This window comes from Propithecus coquereli, unplaced genomic scaffold (assembly GCF_000956105.1).
Source record: "Propithecus coquereli isolate 6110/MARCELLA unplaced genomic scaffold, Pcoq_1.0 Scaffold223, whole genome shotgun sequence".
NCBI classification, from domain to species: Eukaryota; Metazoa; Chordata; class Mammalia; order Primates; family Indriidae; genus Propithecus; species Propithecus coquereli.
In genome coordinates, this window is record NW_012147523.1 from 397,414 (window position 1) to 416,662 (window position 19,249).

General features: G+C 54.9%; 1 protein-coding gene across 2 annotated transcripts in view; it reads right to left on the minus strand.

The window, feature by feature from the left end:
* Positions 1-5,465: 5,465 nt before the first annotated feature.
* The window catches only part of IL4R (interleukin 4 receptor), a 37,411-nt gene continuing 23,627 nt past the window's right edge, over positions 5,466-19,249 (minus strand). For both annotated transcript variants that reach the window (XM_012645006.1, XM_012645005.1), the window contains exons 5-10: positions 18,743-18,894; positions 13,348-13,504; positions 12,115-12,214; positions 10,548-10,626; positions 8,792-8,841; positions 5,466-7,986 (exon numbers count right to left, since the gene is read on the minus strand). In XM_012645006.1, coding sequence (XP_012500460.1) covers positions 6,459-7,986; positions 8,792-8,841; positions 10,548-10,626; positions 12,115-12,214; positions 13,348-13,504; positions 18,743-18,894 — 2,066 coding nt within the window. In that variant the 3' untranslated portion in view covers positions 5,466-6,458. The remainder of the gene's footprint in view (positions 7,987-8,791; positions 8,842-10,547; positions 10,627-12,114; positions 12,215-13,347; positions 13,505-18,742; positions 18,895-19,249) is intronic.

A 19,249-nucleotide genomic window follows, 5' to 3' on the forward strand; every position in this document is an offset into this window, starting at 1 on the left:
TATCCACAGACCTGTTCAGTCTTAACATAATATTAAGAATAATGTTAGCAAACACCTTAAGGCATTAACTATGGGCAGGCTCTGTCCTAAGGGCCTCAGGTGTAGTAATATATTTAATTCTCATGACATCTCTATGCGGCGGGTACTATCATTATCATCATTATTATTATTCCTTTTTTTCAGATGAGGAAGCAAGCACAGAGAGGTTGCGTACTGGCCCAGCACCACACAGCCGGCCCTTGGAGCACCCTGAATGTCTCATGCACACCAGGCTCCTCTCCCAGGTGCTAGAGGGGTTGTCAGAGAACTGCAGAGATGAAAGAGAGGTGGGATCAGATGGGCGGGGGTCTCCTAGGCCAAGCTTTCCGGACCTGGAGCCGCTGGGACGGAGGCGGGCGCTGGGGCCAGGTGGCCACCAGGGGGCAGCAGGGACCAAGGAGCCGACCTCCTCCTCCCGCCCCTTCCACAGGCAGGTGCCCCTGGCTCGTCCATAAGCGTCGTGGAAACGGGTCGGATTTTGACACGACTCTGCCACCGCCATTAGGCCAGTTACCGCACAGGAGCAGTGGGGCGTCGCCTGGCCTTCCCCCATCATGCTGTCTGCTCCTCACCCAGCACAGTGGCATGTAGGGTACTTATGTGTCTTGCATCCGCGAGGAAACTGAGGCCCAGAGTGGTCAAGCACTTTGCCCACCGTCACACAGCTCTGAATTGGCAAAGGCAGGATCTAAGGAGGCGAGGTGAGTGCAGAACCTTCGTTCCTCTGCGTCTCACTGTTCTGAGCTCTAAAATGGAAAAAGAATGTGGGCCAATGGTATACACAAGGGTGTTAGGAGTCAGGTTCGAATCCCGGCTGTGCCGTACATCACGGGCACGTCCCACGCAGCGCCGTCGGCTGCTGTGGGGATCCAATGAGCTCATACCTCCCTTGCGGTGGGAGCAAATATTTGCTGGGGTTTTTTTTGTTTTTTGTTTTTTAATTAACTTTCGTGGGAAAATATTGTCAGAAAGGTTATTCAACCGGATGCTAACGGAGATACTACTCCTTCAAAAACATTCATTTTGTGACCGCCCACATGCTGCCAGGTGCTGGGCGGGGGATGGGATTTCCGGTGGTTTTTCACTTTCCTCTTTGTACCTTTAGGTTTTCTCTGAATAGAAGGCCTGCACGTGCTCATTTAGTAATCGGAAAAATGCAATAAGCTCCTTTTTGTTAAAAAAAAAAAATTAAAGCAGACTCACTGCCCTGCCCCCTTCCAATCTTTGCAAAAGCCGGTCTTGGGGAGTATAGCGTTGGGGAGGGGGACCTCGAAATCAACGCCTCTGGAGGCCTCCCGGGGTCTGCCGAGGCCTGCCCTGGGGGACCCAGTCCACTCCCAGCCTTCTCTGGAGCTGCCACCCAGGAGGCCACCCTCCTGCCCTCTGCTCCAGCCCCCCTCCCCCCAGGGTGCTGGGAAACTCCACCAGCATCTCGCCCCGCCCACAACCCCGCCCACTTCCTGCAGGGCGGGGGCGCGCCTGAGTTGCGCCCACCTGATCCACGAGGTCCCCCAGCCCCATCCCCTGTGGTTCTTGGGGTAAACTTCTGGTGCTGTCTGTTCATCTCCTTCCGTTTTCCATCTTTCCAGACCTTTCCCTCTCCCCTCCACTCCGAGGCAATTGATCAAGGTACATGGAAATAAAGTTTAAGTGTTAATAGATAAATAAAATAAATGTAAATATTAATTACCTGCAATTAAGTAAAATTTAAAAATCAGTTCCTCAGTTGCACGAGCCACAGTTCAAGTGCCGGTGGATGCCTTACTGAACGGGGTGAAACGTTTCCATCACCGTGAACAGTTCTGCTGGGCAGAGCTATTCTAGACATTCATCTGACTGACTATAAAATCCCTTCCTAAGATTGTTCTTTGAACCAACCTTCCTTCTCTTTTCTTCTGATTTGCTTCCTACAAATTCAAAAGAAGACCTTGATCCATGCTTATAATCTGTGATTTTTTTGCCTCAACAATTGCCTCTCAGGGAGAAGTTGCTCAATGGGTGGGTGCAGAAGTGAATCACCAGGACCACTGCCAGGAAGTGCCCAGGAAGGAGGAGGCATAAAAGCCAGAGAGTGCAGGGCACCCAGAGAGGGCACAGGCTAGAGAGCTCCCATGTTCCCGTGTTAAGAGTAACCAAAGGCAGCTTCTTGATAGCGGAACACATGGGAGGTTCCCGGAGCGGAGAGTGGCCCACCTGGGGCGGGGGGCATGGGAGCTCCGCGCCCCTTCCCACATACCTCGTCCTATGCATCTCTTCATCAGTATCCTTTGTGAAATCCTTCATAATCAACCAGGAAACGTAATGATACCCTGGTGAAGGCAAGGGAGCCCCCTTCTCCTGGCACCCACCCTGCCCCAGTGAGGGGCCGTTGGATTCTACGGCGCCCTATAAACAGCTCTAGACTGGCCAACACGAGCTGCTGTGTGTGTGGATGGCAATGCCAGGGTGAATGGACAACGTCCTATGCGGAAGGGTGCCATTCTGATTAAAGACTGGCTAGGTTATGAAGCGACGTGGGAAACTGCCAATGAACCAATGTTAAGCGAAAAAAAAAAAAAACACACGCCTAACTCCTCAAGAAAAAAAATTAAACATAGAATTACCATAGGATCTCGTGGTTTGGGTATATACCCAAAAGAATTGAAAGCAGGGACTTCAACAGATATTTGTACAACCACATTCACAGTGGCATTATGCACAAGAGCCAAGAGGTGGAAGGAACCCAAGAGCCCATCAACATATGAATGGAGAAGCACCACGTAATGTATGCACACGATGGAATATTCCGCCTTGAAAAGGAAGGAGATTCCGTTGCATGCTACCACCTGGATGACCTTCAAGATATGCTAAATCAAATAAGCGCGTCAGAAAAGGACAAATACTGTAGGAATCTGCTTGTTGTCAAATTCATAGAGACAGAAAGTAGAACAGCTGCCAGGGGCTTCCAAGAAAGGGAGAGGAAGAGTTGGTGTTTAATGGGTAAAGAATTTCAATTTTATGACCTGAAAAAATATTTCTGGGGATGGGAGGTGGCGCTATGATTGTATAACAGTGTTCTAAATGCCATAAAAATGCCTAAAATGGTAAATGTTAGGTAATATGTATTATACAATTAAAACATTAAAAGATTGGAAAATTTAAAACAAGATTGACCAAAGGCAGCAGTAGCCATTAGAGACCGTGTCAGGGAGGCTTGGAGGAGGAAGCCCAGAGCAGAGGTCAGGGCTGAGCTTTCTAGATTTCCAAGCTGTTTGTACCTTTTTATTCTTCCTCCTGTGCCCCACCCAAGTTGGAGGAAACCCAAGCGACGATGATGAAGATGATGCTAATGGAGACCGGGATCAGTACAACCCCCACGATGCAGATTCCCTCTTTCCTGTTTCACAAATGGGAAAACTAAGGCACAGGCAAGATAAAAGGGACACAGAGGACCAGAGCAGTCTGGGACTTTGCGCCCCAAAGACCCTTGGGGCTTCTTGACGAATCTGGACACCAGTGCATGCACACCCAGGACCAGATTGTAAAGCAGTTTTTAAAAAGTCCTATGTCATGAAAATTCCAAGGAAGGCCCTGGCAGCCGACCGTTCCCTGGGGTGAATTAGCTCACTCCTCGTGCTGGTCACTTTGCTCCACAGTGAGAGGGGCAGCCAGGAGGACTTTAACCACCTCAGTTGTTGTTGTCATTCCACAAGGCGGGCAAGAGTCCTATTGGAGGAGCACTTCCAAGTGGCTCCACTTCCTCTCTTTGGTGCCTCGTGGGCAGGTTATGTTTTGGGACTGAGGAGATTGATGCAAGACTGGTTTTCAATGGACCACCTTTCTCAGTGGGTGGAGCTAATATGCATTTAAGCCAAAATACAAATTCCTCACTCACGCCCTTGTCACGCCCAGACCTTACCTCCCAACACTGTCGCTGGCTCACTTCACTGTAGCTGATCTTTCTGCACTGTGATCACAACAAACTCCTTGTGCCTCAGGGCCTTTGCACTTGCTCTGCCTTCTGCCCAGGTTGCTCTTCTCCTATTTCAACCTGGCTTCATCCAGTCACTGAGGGCTCAGTTCAAATGTCACCTCCTCAAAGATCTCCTGGAGCACTGTTAGCTCCTCCGTCTCAGATCCCTGTTGGCTTTCTTCATAGCACCCTTCAGTGTTTGCGACTTTTCCTTTGTTTAATGTCTGTTTCTCCTGCTGACAGGAGGGGAGGGGCCTCACTTGTCTCACTCATAGGTGCGTCCTCAGCCCCAGCACAGTGCCTGCCCAGCATACAGCAGGCGCTCAGTAAATACTGGTGGAATTTGGGGCCTCTCTGCTTCCTCTCTCTCTATAGTAAGTGGGAGAAGCAGGAAGAGGGGGCCGGTCTTTCTTTCTCCAGCTTCTCTGAGCCTGGGAGGGCAGATTTAGGTCCCGGTAGGAGGTGGGAGGTGTCTCTGCCTAGGGGACCATTCCAGCGTCCCCAAACCCAGCCGGTTCAGTAACATGAGCCCCAGCGGACAACTCGAGTTTCTTTCTCATAAGATCCTGCCCTGCGGGGAGAACAATGAGTCTCGCTTCCATTCTGTGTGTAAATCGCTTTTCTTCTCTAGAGCTGTTTCCCCATCTGTGAACTGCGTGACATGGGCAGCTAAAAGGATCCATCTGGGCTCAGCACAAAGGAGTATTTCTAACAAAGATCAGGCTGCGTGTGAGCTAGTGAGCTCCCCATCACTTCCGGTGCACGATGTAGGATCGCGGAGCAGGAAGGAACCTCAGACAGCCAAGCCTCTCCAGTGTGGGAGTCAGGGCAGCTACTCAGAGACACAGAGTGATCAGAGACAGAGGTGTTAGAGCGCCCTGCCTGCCCATCTGAGCCACCCCACCACTCTGTCTGCCTGGGATGCAGAGCTGGGCTCACCCCTGGAGGGCCTGGGTGAGGGAGACACCACCTGGATTCAGCTCTGGGCCTGCCACTAAGCAGCTCTGTGACCTTGGCAAAGTGTGGCAGCCGCTGTCATGTGACCACTTCTCTGGGATGTGCCAGTCTCCAACTCTCAGTCCAAGGACTTTTTTCCCGGAGCAGCTGGAAATGCTGGGGAATGAACACTTCTGGAAGCGGCCCCCAGCCAATACCCCAGCTCCCTGCTCTCTGCTCCCTGCTCTGAGCAAGCGCCGTGCAGAGCTCCAGAGAGATAAGCGCCAGGTGCCCGCATAGGCGATCAGTTTAACACACCCTTTATCGCCTCGTGCCTTCCCAACCCTCTTCCCCACTCCCCTAGCAGGGTTTCCCGCGATCACCTCCGCAATCAACTCGTACTTGAATGCTCGTCTCAGGGAACCCAGAGACAGCAAGTTACTTAACTTCTTGTGCCCTGATTGCTCTTGATGGGAGGGTCTGATGAGTTAATAAAGCACTCACAACGGTGCCAACAAGAAGGTTAATTAAAAAAAAAAAAAAAGTAGAGATAAAGAACCTTTATACAAAACTCCACTTCCTCCTGCCCTACCCTCCTCAGCAAACACAGGCACCAGGTGAAAAACGATCTTCTCGACACACACGAACATCCAACCCAAGGTCCCCCATGCCTTCCCCAGCACGCCACTGGCCCACGCAGGGACAGCGGTGCCCGATGTCTGCCTTCTGGGTTGGCTGGCTCACGGGACACGAACCACTTCCTTATGGTTCCTCTGTGGCTGCCCGCAATGGCGGCCACTGAGACTGGCCATGAGGAAGCCGGGCTCGTGTATTCGGGGATCCCAGGCACGACGGAAGCCCCAGCCTTACGGCTGTGCGTGGACGCCTGGCAGCAAATCGCCACTGCTTTGCTAATCGCGACTTTTCATGCCCTCTGTTGACCCCGCTTGACTGAACACCCCTGGACAGCCCAGATTCTGCCGCCAGCACCGACCCAAGGAAGCTGAGTTGAGCGAGTGGGCATCTCTGGGCGAATGGCCGTCCTCCCTGAACTTGAATTCCCCAGGGACGCCCACGTCATTCCCTGGACGGCTTTGTTAGTTGGTGGGCTCAGCTTCCAGCTCAGTGAGACGGAGGCTGGTGAGGGACGTGGGCAAGGGTGATTTGGTGGACAAAACATGCCTTGGGCAGGTAGGACAGGGACAGGCTGCTGCAGGAGCTGTGGATGGAGCTGCCAACGACTCATTCACGAGTCGAGGCGCCCACGGACCTCCTGACCCCTGTACGCGCCTGCCGTGGGCACAGCTGCCCAGGGCCCTCCACTCCACAAGGTGTGACAAGGCCGGGCCAATGCTGGGGGGAAGGGTCCAGTCGCTGTGGCCCCAGGGTCAGGCCACCACACCTTCATACCATGGTTCTTCCAGTCTTTTGGAAACCTGCCAGCCCGGCTGCCTTCCAGGAGGAGACATTTCCTATGGCTGAAGAAGCCCCGGTCCTCACCTGCAGACCTCAGCAACGAGAGGGCACCCACCTAGGAAACCCCCATGCAGGTGGGCTCTGTGGAGACCAGGTTCACGATTTTGGGGGTCTGGCTTGAGTCCTGAGCATTGCTGGGGGCAGGATAGAGGGACGGTGAGGACTTACCCTCCTCTGAGATGCCCAAGGGCGCCAGGGAGGCCAGAGAGAGACTGGCCTCGAGGGGAACCCCACCTGGAGAGGGGCCCGGGGCCTTCTGGGGGGTCACTGGGGGTGAGGGGCTGTCCCCACAGCAGCAGCCGCAGCAGGGGCTGGCCACAGCCTGGGCCTGGCCGCCCTCCTCCTGGCCGTGACACTGCTTCAGGTGGCCACACAGGTGGCAGGTGAGGGCTGAGTAGACGATGCCACTGCCCAGGTCGTCACCAAGGGGGTCTGTGGCCTGCTCCAGGGAGAGCGGGGGCTTCTGCTTGTCCTCGCCCTTTGCCCCTGCCTCCAGACCAAGGGGCTCCGGGGAGCTGCTGGGGAGGAGTGTGCTCTGCGGGCCGGGCAGTGGCTCCACGTCCAGTCCAAAGGTGAACAGGGGCATGGGGACTGGGGCAGGGTCCTCAGGACAGCCAGGAATGAGGTTCTCGAAGGGCCTGTAGCCCCCCTGCCCACTGCCGGCCCCAAGTCCAGACATGCCTGGCGACACAGCGCTGCTGCTGAGCAGACTCGAGAAGGCCTTGTACCCAGCCTCTCCCGAGGGGCCCAAGCCCGCCGCCCCGCTGTCCTGGGTGCTGCCCTGCTTCGCCACACGCACGAACTCCCGATAGCCGCCGCTGACGGCCGGGGCGGGGGCCGGGGCCGCCCCATGCTGGAGGACGCTCTGGCGGAGGATCTGCTCCCAGGATTGCGGCTCGGGCGGGAGCCCGGTGGGCTGAGGGGCACGGAGCTCCCCCAGGTGCTCGGCCAGCTGCGGGTCTGCATCGAGCTCGCTAGGACGTGGGGACTGGCTCAGGGAGCTGCTGAAGCTGCGGTAAGCGGGGTTGTCTGCGATGACGACGGGCATCTCTGCGCGAGCCAGGCTGGCCGCAGGGTTTGGCTCCGGGTCGAAAGGCTGCTCCTTGCCCCAGGAAGATGTCTCCTTGAGCTCTGCAGCTGGGAACCCGGCCCGGGGCGTCTGAGCACTCGCGCTTCCCGCAGGTGGAGGAAGGCACGACTCCCCCAAGCTCTGCTGGCCAAAGCCCCCCTCCTCACCCCTGATCAGGTCCAGGAACAGGCTCTCTGTCAGCCGGGCCATGATGCCCTCCCTGCCCTCCTGGAAGCCACCCCCGCTGCTCTCAGGCGACGTGCAGAAGCTCCCTTTGTCTTCCTCCACTTCTTCCTCCTCGCTCTCCACCTGGGCCTCAAACAACTCCACGCACCGCACCACGTGGATGCTCTCTGGCCAGAGGACTGTCTTGCTGACCTCCACAGGGTGCCACACTGATTTCCCAGGGCCCTGTAAGGGCCCCTTTCTGGCAGCGTTGGGGGAATCCTCCTCCCTTTTCATGCCGTTCTCCAGCAAACAGGGCAGGAGCTTGGTAAGACAAGTCTTCCAGTGTCTGCGAAAGCAAACAAATGTTTGGTCAGCGTTCAGTTTTGACACTTGAAAAACTCCTATTCATCCTTCAAAGCCCAGCTTGAAATCGCCCTGTACCAATGTCTATTGCAGACATGCCTCCTGACTTTGTAATCAATAATCTATGCATCTATCTTCATTGCTAGACTGGGAACTCTTTGAGGGCAGGGTCTGTGTCTTACTTTGGGATTTCTGGAGCCCCCCAGCGCATGGCCTGGCACCAGATTCAAACTCAGTGTATTGAATAAGGAAATGCCTTTATCAGGGATGATGATATTTAAAAGCAACATCGTACCATAAGCCACAACCGGTTAGAATGGATGTGGGGTCCTAGGGCTGAAGGAGGGTCCCAGAGCTCTCTGCTGTGCCAACGTTAAACCCTTTAGTTACTGGGTTGTGGGTGGGTCCAGGAGGCCCCATGGGAGGCGCAAAGGAGGCCAGAGTGGTATTGGCACACTGGAGGGTTCTGGATAGTGGCTGTTTGCCAGTGAGCATATAATGAGGTCAATATTCTAACAGCTGGCACATCTGCCCTGCTTGTTAGCTATACCAGCCTTGCTCAGGCGGGGCTGGGCGCTCCCAAAGGAGTTCAGCATGTGTCCGGCCCGCCAGTGCAAGGCAGGGGCTTAGCTAGCAGCCCACCTCCCCACGTCATCCCCTCCTGCCACCCCTGGAAGCCCAACGTCACGGGACAACTGCCAAATGCCAGGGAAGAGAAGGCAGACATGGCGGGGGGCCCATCTCCCCAGTTCTATCGCGCAGGCTGCGACCTAAGTTCAGATACGTACGGGCACTTGGCTGGCTCCCGGCCTCGGGACCGCCTCTCCCACGGCGGCACCTGAAATGTAGAGACAGCCAGTGAGACAGAGCGGGGTGGCCCTCCAGCCCAGCCGGGCGAGGCAGTGCTCAGGAAGGGTTTGCCAGGGACAGGGCACTAGTCCTGTTGACACCTCACAGGTCTGAGGTCCAAACAGGTCACTTACATTCTCTGAGCCCCAGTTTCCAGGGAATTAATGATACTGTGGCCGATGGCAACAGTGGCCACCGTGCTCTGCAGCTCCTCCCACCCCTTGGATCTAACCTGGCCATGGGACTTGCTTTGACCAATAGAAGGTGGTGGAAGAGACATGGTGCCAGTTCTGGGCCTAGGCCTCAAGAGACCTTGCGATTCCCACCCTTGAGAACCGGGCACCCTGTGAACAAGCCTGGGCCGGCGGGCCGGAGAGTGACAGGCGCGTGGTGAGGTCAGCCAGGCGCGAGGGAGGCCACAGGACTGGCCATCTCAGTCCGGATCTGTCCCGCCCAGCCCGGAACCCCCTCCACCCCCACTGCAGGGCCCAGCCCAAACTGCCCACCTGCAGACGCACCAGCTAAATGAACGGCTGTTGTTCTAACCCTTTAGGTTTCGGGGTGATTTGTTACGTAGTGAACGCTACCTGATACCTAAATGGCACTTAGTATGTGCAGGACCGTCACGCACACTCTATACGCATCGTCCCAGTGAATTTCACATCAGCCCTAACGGGTAAATGCTGTTATAACCCACAAGGGAAACTGAGGCTCAGAGAAGTCAAGCAACCGGTTCAAGTCCACGTACAGGTAAGTGTCGGCTGGGATTCAAAGCCAGCACCCCGGACTCCAGAGCCTACTGGGAAGTCCCTGGAGAAGTGAGGACTCTTTTAGACAGGGCCTGCAGCCCCCTCGCTCCTCCCTATAGAACCCGGATACTGCTCAGGCAAACCCCACCACTCACCCCCACGGCCACAGCCTGGGGAAGCCAACCCCCCCACACCCCCTTACCAGCGTCTGGATTAGGAACGAGCTTGGAACACAGTGCAGGCCAGTGACAACTAGGAGGGATTTGCTGCCGCTCTAGGGGCAGTTTCCTGCTCTTTTTTTTGTTTTTTAGAGACAGGGTCTCACTCTGTCACCCAGGCTGGAGTGTAGTGGTGCCATCATAGCTCACTGCAGCCTCGAATTCCTGGGTTAAGTGACCCTCCTGCCTCAGCCTCCCGAGTAGCTGGGACTACAAGTGCATGCTACCACCCTGCCCCGCTAATTTTTGTACTTTTTATAGAGATGGGGTCTGGCTATGTTGCCCAGACTGATCTTGAACTCCTGGCCTCAAGTGAGCTTCCCACCTCGGCCTCCCAAAGTGCTAGGATTACAGGTGTGAGCCACTTTCCTGCTCTTAAGAGGAAGACACAGAAAGCCTGTCCCCTCTCCCTCTCCTTCTGGCCCGCTGCCCTGGTACACCCACCTCCCCAGGGGTCATCTCCCCTGAGGGGAGGGAAAAAGCCCAGACACCAACCCCAGAGGCCCCCATCCCCGGCTGAAAGGATGGCTGCGGAAGCCAGGGAGGGGGAGGGCAAGCCTCTGGGCTCCTAACGGCTGTGCTAAGCTGCTGAATCGACCCAACCTGAACCTTCCTGCCTGACCATTTGCTGTTCCGGAAGCCAATGGATGCCCTCGACATCCCAGACGTCTGAACCACATTCCTTGCTACGCGCAGTGCACCGCGTCCCAGCCCGCACGCCCTCCTACCTGCGCATCCTGGATGATGATCGCCATGAGGGGGCTGTGCGCCGGGTTGGGAATCTGGTCCCACCATTCCTTCTTAATCCTGGGAAACAAAAGGCAAAGGTGTTGGTCTCCAAAGTATCGACAGGTCAATGCTCGTCCCATAAAAACTGTCATTGTCGTTAGTACTGATTAGGCGTCAGAGACCATGCTGAGCTTTGGATGTCAAACCACTGAATCCTCGCCCTAACCTGGTGAAATGGATTCCACTGCTAACCCCATTCTACAGATGAGGAGACTGAGGCCCAAAGAGGTGAAGTGACAGCTGGCAGGTGGCAGAGCCAGGTTCGCACTCCAGCATTCTGCTACCCAGAGGGAGGTACCCAGATGAGGCCACCTCTATCCCCAGTGGGAAGGAGGCTCCAGGGGATGAGAGAGACTCAAACCGCAGGAATGAAGTTCTGGGTCCCCCTGACAATTCCCTCTCTGCAGCAGCTGAGGACAAACTCCCAGGGACAGGCCTAGGATGGTCTGAGAATCCGGGGACCCACAGAGAAACAGACTCCTCCTGTCTTCCTGGGTCCCCCGGAGCCACAGTGCACCATCGCAGGGAGGGAAGGTCCCAGACGGCTGCCGGGTTAACCTCCACCCACTTTTCTAGTCAATACATATTTATTGAGCACCTACTGTGTTCCACTCACTGTGCCAGGCCCCGGGGCCAGAGCAGTGAACACGACAAAGATCCCTGCCTTTGTGGAGCCAACCCTTGAGACGGGGCAGACGGACGACAAACAGACACAGAAATGACTGCATGACACCACTCTGCGCGGCAGTAAGTGCCAGGAATAATGATGAAGAGGTAGAGAGGGAAGGGGGTGTGACCAGGGGAGGCCTCCTCTGCCACCTCCCAGCCACTGCCCCCACCCCCCGACCCTTTACACTGATGAAACACGTTCTCACGGCCACTTTCAACCAGCAAAGGAGGAGTCCAGGGCTCAGGGGTTTCAGCAACTTGTCAGTCACCAGCTACCAAGCACCAAGGCCAGGATTCAAACCCAGGCCTCCTGACTCCATCAGGACAACTGTCTTGAATTCCTCTGGCTCCTGCCACTGGTCCCAAGTGCCTGTACCACACCCCAGGCATGTAGGGTGACAAGGGGACATGGTACAACTCCATCTCCCGTGGGCCAAAGGAGGGCCCTTCCCACAACTCCTCCGCCGGCCAGGGCCCAGCTCAAACTCTCCTCCCTCCGAGAGGCCTGCCCTGGCCTCCCTCCAAACAGTCTCCCGGAACATCTCTCCTCCCCTTCGCCCTGGTCTCTGTCCTTCGGAGCATGGGTCACTGTGGAAAACCACCTGTTAGCGGTTGACGTGGCATGTTCTGTTTCCCCACAAGGATGCTGGTTTTAGGAACACAGAGTCCTTGTCAGTCTTGTTCACAGCTCTACTCTCAAGGCTTGTTGCGTAGTAGCTGCTCAATAAACATGTGCTACTGAATGAAAGGCCCACCAGTGGACAGATCAGAGGGGAACTCCCTCCCACCCCGCATCCCAGAGGGGCTGGCTCGGTGGCCTCAAAGCCCAGGACTCACTTGATGATGCTGAAGTAGCAGGACAGGCAGATGACCAGGATGACAACGCAGGAGACGCTGACGCCGAGCGGGAGGCGCTGCTGAAAGGGCTCCTGGTACGCTGGAAGTGTGAGCGGACGCCGTGAGCCGGAGCCCCTTCCCAGAGCTGGAGACCCGGGGTCTGGCCCCTCCCCGAGACCTTCGGGATCTGGCCACGGACCGCCCCTCCTGCTTCACCTCCCCCACGCTCCCTCCCCCACACCGAGTCCTCGCCTCACTGTCCCCTGCTCCTCCATAACTCGGTGCCACCTCAAGATCTTGAACGTGCTGTTCTCTCTTTCTAGACACACAGAGATCACGTGCATTTCCCAGCCTCCCTTGCAGCTCACTTCCGTCATCAGAATTTGAGAGGAGGAAGTGATGCGAGTCACTTCCGGCTTCCTGCTGTCAAGAAGCAGGTGTGGTCTCCACACTCCCACGCCCCTCCTGCAGCTGGACGCACACCCTGGCAGGGCCCCAGAGCGTGGATTCTTAACTTGGGGTCCACCGACCTCCAACGTGGCTGCAGATACAATTCAAAGGTCTGGGGACTTGGAAGGGAAAGAAATGACACCCTTATTGTCCCCTCTGACACCTAGCATCTCCTTGCACTGAGAATGGAGGGGGCAAACCACATCAGCGATTCTGAGCAGCATGAGTGGTCCCGTCCCCAGCAAAGATCACAGGTATCATCGCATCACACGACAGCTGCAGTATCACAAAGTATCATTCGTGTTCACGCTCATTCACTTCGAAATCACAGTGTCGATAGGCGCTACCCCTAGATCTTGTTATTTGTTAATAAAGAAGCGCACGTATTCCTAGATAAAAAATGTATTTAAAATATTTTTGTAACCACATTGCAACATAATTAGCTTCCTCTGTAATCCCACGCATCTTACTTTATGACGGACAGAGCTCTGCTCTCCCAACTTCCGCAGGGAAGAAAACCACCCACAAACTGGCAACGTTCACGCTCGACTACTACGTGAGCGAGAAATATATTCCCAGAGTGTTAAGCCGTGGAAATTGGGGAACTACCTGTTACTCCGGCGTAGCCTGCCCACCCTGACCGATACGCCGTGGCCGTCAATACCTGCTCTTTGCACTTGGAGGCAACGTGACACGAAAACCCGGAGACTCCGTCGGGGGAGGTGACTGGCCACAGAGGAACACTGGGAGGCAGCGACGCGGTTCGGGACGCCCAGTACTCACCGTTGAGCCACGGGGCGCTGGGGCTCCACTCGCTCCAGGTGCCGTTGTAGCTCTGGGCCCAGGCCCTCACCCGCGCCCTGTAGGACACCCCGGATTTTAGGGTGCTGGCTGCGATGCGGAGGATGGGTTCTTTGTAGGTCACATTGTAGACGCTGAACTGGTAGAGAGAAGGGAGACGTTAGTGCCCCGGCTGGCGGGCAGCCGGTCCCAGCTGCTGTCCCCAGCTGACCCTGCCATGTTTAAGAGCCACAGCCTGGATGCTCAGTGGCTCCCCCACTCAGGGAACATGGGACGTTCGCTGGCATGAGACGGGTCAGGGCAGTGGCTCCTATGCTAATTAGCCGTATTACATTACTCAGGCAAGTCAATTACCCTTTCTTTCTTTTTTTTTTAACTTTTTTCAAAAAATATTATTTCAAAATATTACGAGGGTACAAATGTTTTTGGTTACATGGATTGCTTTCGTTACGCTTGAGTCCGCGTTATAAGTGTGCCCATCACCCAGATAGCGTTCACTGTACCCGTTAGGTAGGTTTTTGCCCATCCCCTCCTCCCCCCTCGCCTTTCCCTTGATTTCCACTGAGTTTTACTTCCCCCTGGGCACGCGTGTAACCTTCCTGAGTTTTAGTTTCCTCATCTGTAAAGTAAGATTAAGAGACCCGATTACCACATTCTAGCGGTGTGCTCTCGTTTTGTTTTGTTTTGTAAGAGACAAAGTCTCGCTATGCTGCCCAGGCTGGATTCAAACTCCTGGGCTCAAGCAATCCTCCCAGCTCAGCCTCCCAAGTAGCTGGGATTACAGGCTTGTGCCACCACGCCCGGCACCAACTGGCTGTGTGATCTTTTTTTTTTTTTTTTTTGAGACAGAGTCTCACTCTATTGCCTGGGGCGAGTGGCGTGGCGTCAGCCTAGCTCACAGCAACCTCAAACTCCTGGTCTCAAGCGATCCTCCTGCCTCAGCCTCCCAGGTAGCTGGGACTACAGGCATGCGCCACCATGCCCGGCTAATTTTTTCTATTTTTAGTTGTGTGGCCAATTTCTTTCTATTTATAGTAGAGACGGGGTCTCGCTCTTCCTCAGGCTGATCTCGAACTCCTGAGCTCAAACAATCCACCTGCCTCGGCCTCCCAGAGTGCTAGGATTACAGGCGTGAGCCACCGTGCCCGGCCTGGCTGTGTGATCTTAAGTAAATGATATAACCTCTCTGGACCCCAATGTTGTCTTCTGCAAACTGGGGGTAATAAAGTGCCTACACGCAGCGGGCAGTGAGGCTTAAATGGGTTAATACAAGTAAGCATTCGGAAGAGGCCTGGCACATAGGAAGCACAGGGTGATCTTTCTGAAGCACCAGTAGGGTCAATGCCTCCCTGTCTATCCTTCATTGGGCTCCCAGACATCTCCATGGTCAAGCCCAGGGTGGCCCGAAACCAGCAGGAAGAAGCTGAGGCTCTCAATCCAGCAGCCCGCAAGGAGCTGAAAGCCACCAGTATCTGTGAGCTTGAACGTGACCCTTCTCCACTTGAGCCTCGGATGAAACCGCAGCCCCGGCCCACAGCTCGAGTATAGTCTGCGAGACTCGGAAACAGAGGACCCGGCTACGCTGTGCCTGACGCCTGATCCGCAGAATCTGTGAGATACCAAACGGGCGTTGTTTAAAGCCGCGAAGTTGGTGGTGATGTTATTACGCGGCAATAGAAAGCTAAGACCGTGACGAATGAACACACACACACACACACACACACACACACACACACACACACACGCTTGGACAGACATGGGCTCTCTCTGGAAGGACGCGCAGGCCTCCACCCTCTGCCTGCTCTAACCTTGCTGTCCTTCCCCTCCTGGCAAGAGACAGGCAACAGTGGTCACCCTCCGGGAAGAGGAACCGGAGGTTGGGGTTGGGAGAGAAACATATTTCTATTTGAATTTTTACTTCACATACATGAATATTACTTTTACCAAAAAAAAAAAAAAAGCTTAAAAAATGAAAAATAAAACGAAAGCTGTGTGCGTGATAGGTTCTGGCGGAAAGTGAGCGGCCTGAGTTCTCTGCCTGTAACTCTTCTCCCCGTGAGACGCAGCCCCTTGGCGGCTCCCTCTCCTCCTCCCTGGGCCCCTGCAGTTTCTCCCCAGCTCCTGGCAGCCCCTTTCTGCTCGTGGGTTGGGAGAGCGTTTATGGAAATGGTTTGGTGCAAAGGGAGCCAAGAGGAGGTTTTTCACAACAAAGAGGCGAAGCCCCAACAGGTGGCAGAGAAGCTGGGGGAGCTGGGAGCTTTCCCACTGCAGTGCAGCTGAGGGTGGGGGTGAGCTGGGGGCAGATCAGGGAAGGGACAAAACACTCTCGCTCCCTTTCATCTTTCTCAACGTGAGTAAACAAGAAGCAACAGCTACGTGGATGTTCCCAAAGGAACCTTACAGCCTGCAAAGGAGCTGGGGATTGGGAAATGTTTTACTAGGAAACAAAATAGAAATCAGAGCTGCTAAGGAACTACTTGTGGTTGGTCCGTGTTTTAATAAGAAGGTCAGATGATTGGGACACCCTCTGTGAGAGAAATGTCTCCCGGAGGAAAAACAGCAGGGGCTCTGGAGTTCAAATCCTGGGTTCAAATCCCAGCTCCGCGACTTCCAGTGACCCTGGGCAAGTCACTTCACTCTTCAAGCCTCAGTTTCCTCATCTCTGAAATGGAGAGACCAAATGCTCCTTCCCACCTGCAGGGCTTTCACAGCTGGTGACAGTATGTGTTGTGCCTGGCACACAGTAGGCATACAAGAAAAGGCAACCGTTATTATCATGAGCATGGCATTCGTGGCTCTAAACAGACTTGTGGCCTCACTTTTCCGCTTTTTCACAGAACACTTTCCCATATCCCAGATCCCACATCCCTATAACCCTCAAATATGCCATGAATTTTCAAGCTCCAAACCTTTTCTCATGTAGTCCCCTCCACCTAGCCTATTTTTACCTTCCTTCCCTATCTGGAAAACTCCTATGGAGCCGTCAATGCCCAGGCCAAAACTCCCCATCCATTATGGAGCTTTGCCTAGAAATCATCCAGTAGAATGGGTAGCTCCACTAGCAAAATTCTACAGCAAGTTTCTAATCTCTCTTCTTAGAATTTATCCTACTCTGTGTGAGCCACAGCTGGGGTCTGAGTATGGTAGCAGACACAGCTGGACACTGGCCCAGCATCTATGCCACTGGGTTTAGGTATCCCCTGCTCAGGACAGGTAAACCTACCCACAGCTCCAGGGTTAATCCTCAGGGCTCTAAGCCCATCATGGCAATCCCACCCCCTGGCCTGTGATTGGTTAGAGGGGAACATGTGACCAGCTCTGGTCCATGAATAAATTCTTTAGACCCAGCTCCGTCCTGGGGAAAGGAGAGAGAGGGTGGGGTATCTCAGGAGCTCCTGCCCCCGCCACCAAGAGAAGCTGGACTTCATCCTTCTGCCTCAGACCTGGTATCCTGAGGCCTGGCGTAGCCACTAAGCCATGGCCCAGGCACACTGACCAATTCAATCCCATGGCTGGCATCTGGGACCAAGTCCTAAACCCAGCGGGCATTTAAACCGGCCTAGTCCCTGTCACCCCTTCCCCAGAGTTTCCCCTGGGGAGCCACTCCTACCTTATTTTCAGTCCATCTGGTTTGAGTAGTACTCACCCCACCTACAGCTCCAGAGGTGGGCATGTGACTCACCCCTGGCCAATCAGAGCATTCCTCTGGCACCCTCTCGCCTCCCACAGCCAGTGACTGGCTCAAATACTGGCACAGGGTTCAAACCAGGCTAATTAAGCATCAGCCCCAGGACTTTTATTGAAACTACCAGGAAAAAAACCCTTTCCCAATAAGGCCTTGAAGAGGAAGCAAGGAACCAACAAGGGGCAAAATTGCCAACAAAAGAAGGAAAAACCCCAAAAACCAAAACCAACCAAGCCCGAAAGCAACCCTAGAAATAAGTAAATCAGTAACATTTCTTTGGACTCCACAGACACCACCCTTCTCTCTCCTCCAGCCCATTCCCAGGACTTTCCACAGGCCTTGCACAGGCCCAGGACATGGGAAGGAGATTCACTGCTGGAACCAGACCTGCCCCATTGTGTAGCATCTGTGCACACCCTGTCACCACCACCACCATTGCTCTCTGAGCCTCTGCTGTGTGAGCCCAGCTGCCCCGACCCTGCGCCTTCCCCACAACGCGGCCCAGTGCTGAGGGGAAAACCAGGCCTGTGAGATGTGAGTCAGCACCGAACCGCCTCCCTGGCTTTGCCAGGAAGAGAGGAAGCAGCGACAGAAGCCAGCATGGGAGCTTACGGCGGCTGGTCAGAGCCAGCCTGGGCCCCGGGACACAAGGCAGGGCACAGAGCAGGCCCTCGCAGACCTGAAGGAACGAACTGTAGACCAGGCAGGGGACAGCAAGGCAGACAGTGATCTCCAAGGCCTGGGTACTACTCAGGAGAAAAGGACGATGACATCTGGGACACACGTGTGCCCAACAGGGGAGCTCATCTGTGTCACACACTTTGTGCTCTCATAGCCCTATGGGATGGCTGCTCTTGTCACCCCCATGTTACAGATGAGGAAACCGAGGCATAAAGAGGTTATGTGACATGCCCAAGATCACACAGTTGGCAAGTGGCAGAGCAGACACTGGAACCCAGCTCTGTGGGACATGGGGGCCCACGGTGTCCAAAGGTTGTCCCTGCAATGGGAATGTGGGGAAGGTGGATTTGTGGGGTGGGGAACACAGTGGCAGAAGCTCCCCACAACCCGTAGCTAAATAGAGGGTGCCAAGCCATCCCTGTGTACGGCTGCGCTGTTATTTACTTGGTAGTTTCCCGTAGATCAATCCTCCCTTTTTAAAAGACATTAACACATCTGCAAAGTGTATTTAGCAAAGCACCCACTGCCACTACTGTGAGTGGAGAACAAGGATCGCCTGCCACGAGGACCACCTGGCAACGGCACTAAACTGGCTGACCTGGTTTTGTCGGGGAAGGTTCTAGGCCCGCAACCTCCTCTCTCTTCAGCAGCAGAGGAATTAGTAACCGAGTCAGCTCCCGAGACGTCCCCCGACCCGCCGGCGTGGAGGGGAAACTGACAAGGGCTACGGGCTTGCTCTGGGACCTGGCTCATTCGATCGTGCTGTCACTGTGCCACCTACGATCGCGTGTGTCCCCCAACACCGGGAAACACAGACGTGGCCCAGAGCCCTTCCTTGACGCAGGGGAAGCAGTATGCAGAGGTAAGTCCCTTCTCTGCACACTGGGAGTGGGGCGGGGCCAGGTGAGAAGCGGGTCTCCAGCTACTGGGCTTTGTGCTCCGGAGCCAAGTCTCTGCCTCCCCACCCCCCTCCAAGAGGGCAGGGAGAAACCCCGCAGGGTGCACACTCACATCCGCTGGGTCGTCTTCACTTGAAATGTTGACCAGGTAGATGAGATCCTCACTCAGGAACGCGCTGGGAGGGTACGGGTTGTTCCACGTCAGCACCAGCGTGTCGGAGATGTTGGTACGGACCGTGAGATTTCCTGGGGCCCTGGGTTTCACTGCGGGAGGATCGGAGTCTGCGTGAGGGGCCGGCCCAGCCCCGGCTGCAGACATGGCCATCTGGGTTTCAGAGGCCAGCACCTCTGCACAACACTTACAGGGAACCACACAGACTTAGGGCTGTAACAGAGAAGTGTGGTCAGCACACCGATGATAACGTCGCCAAGATGCTACACAGCACTTTAGTGAGTATTAACCACCTTTCTACAGCGGAGGCAAATCGCACCAGCCAAAGTAACCCAGACTGCAGCTTTTTCACTTCCATCCTTCGTGCTTTAGGCCACATCTGTGTACTGCACTATTATTTATTGAAGTATTTTTCTTTTCTTTTTTTTTTTTTTGAGACAGAGTCTC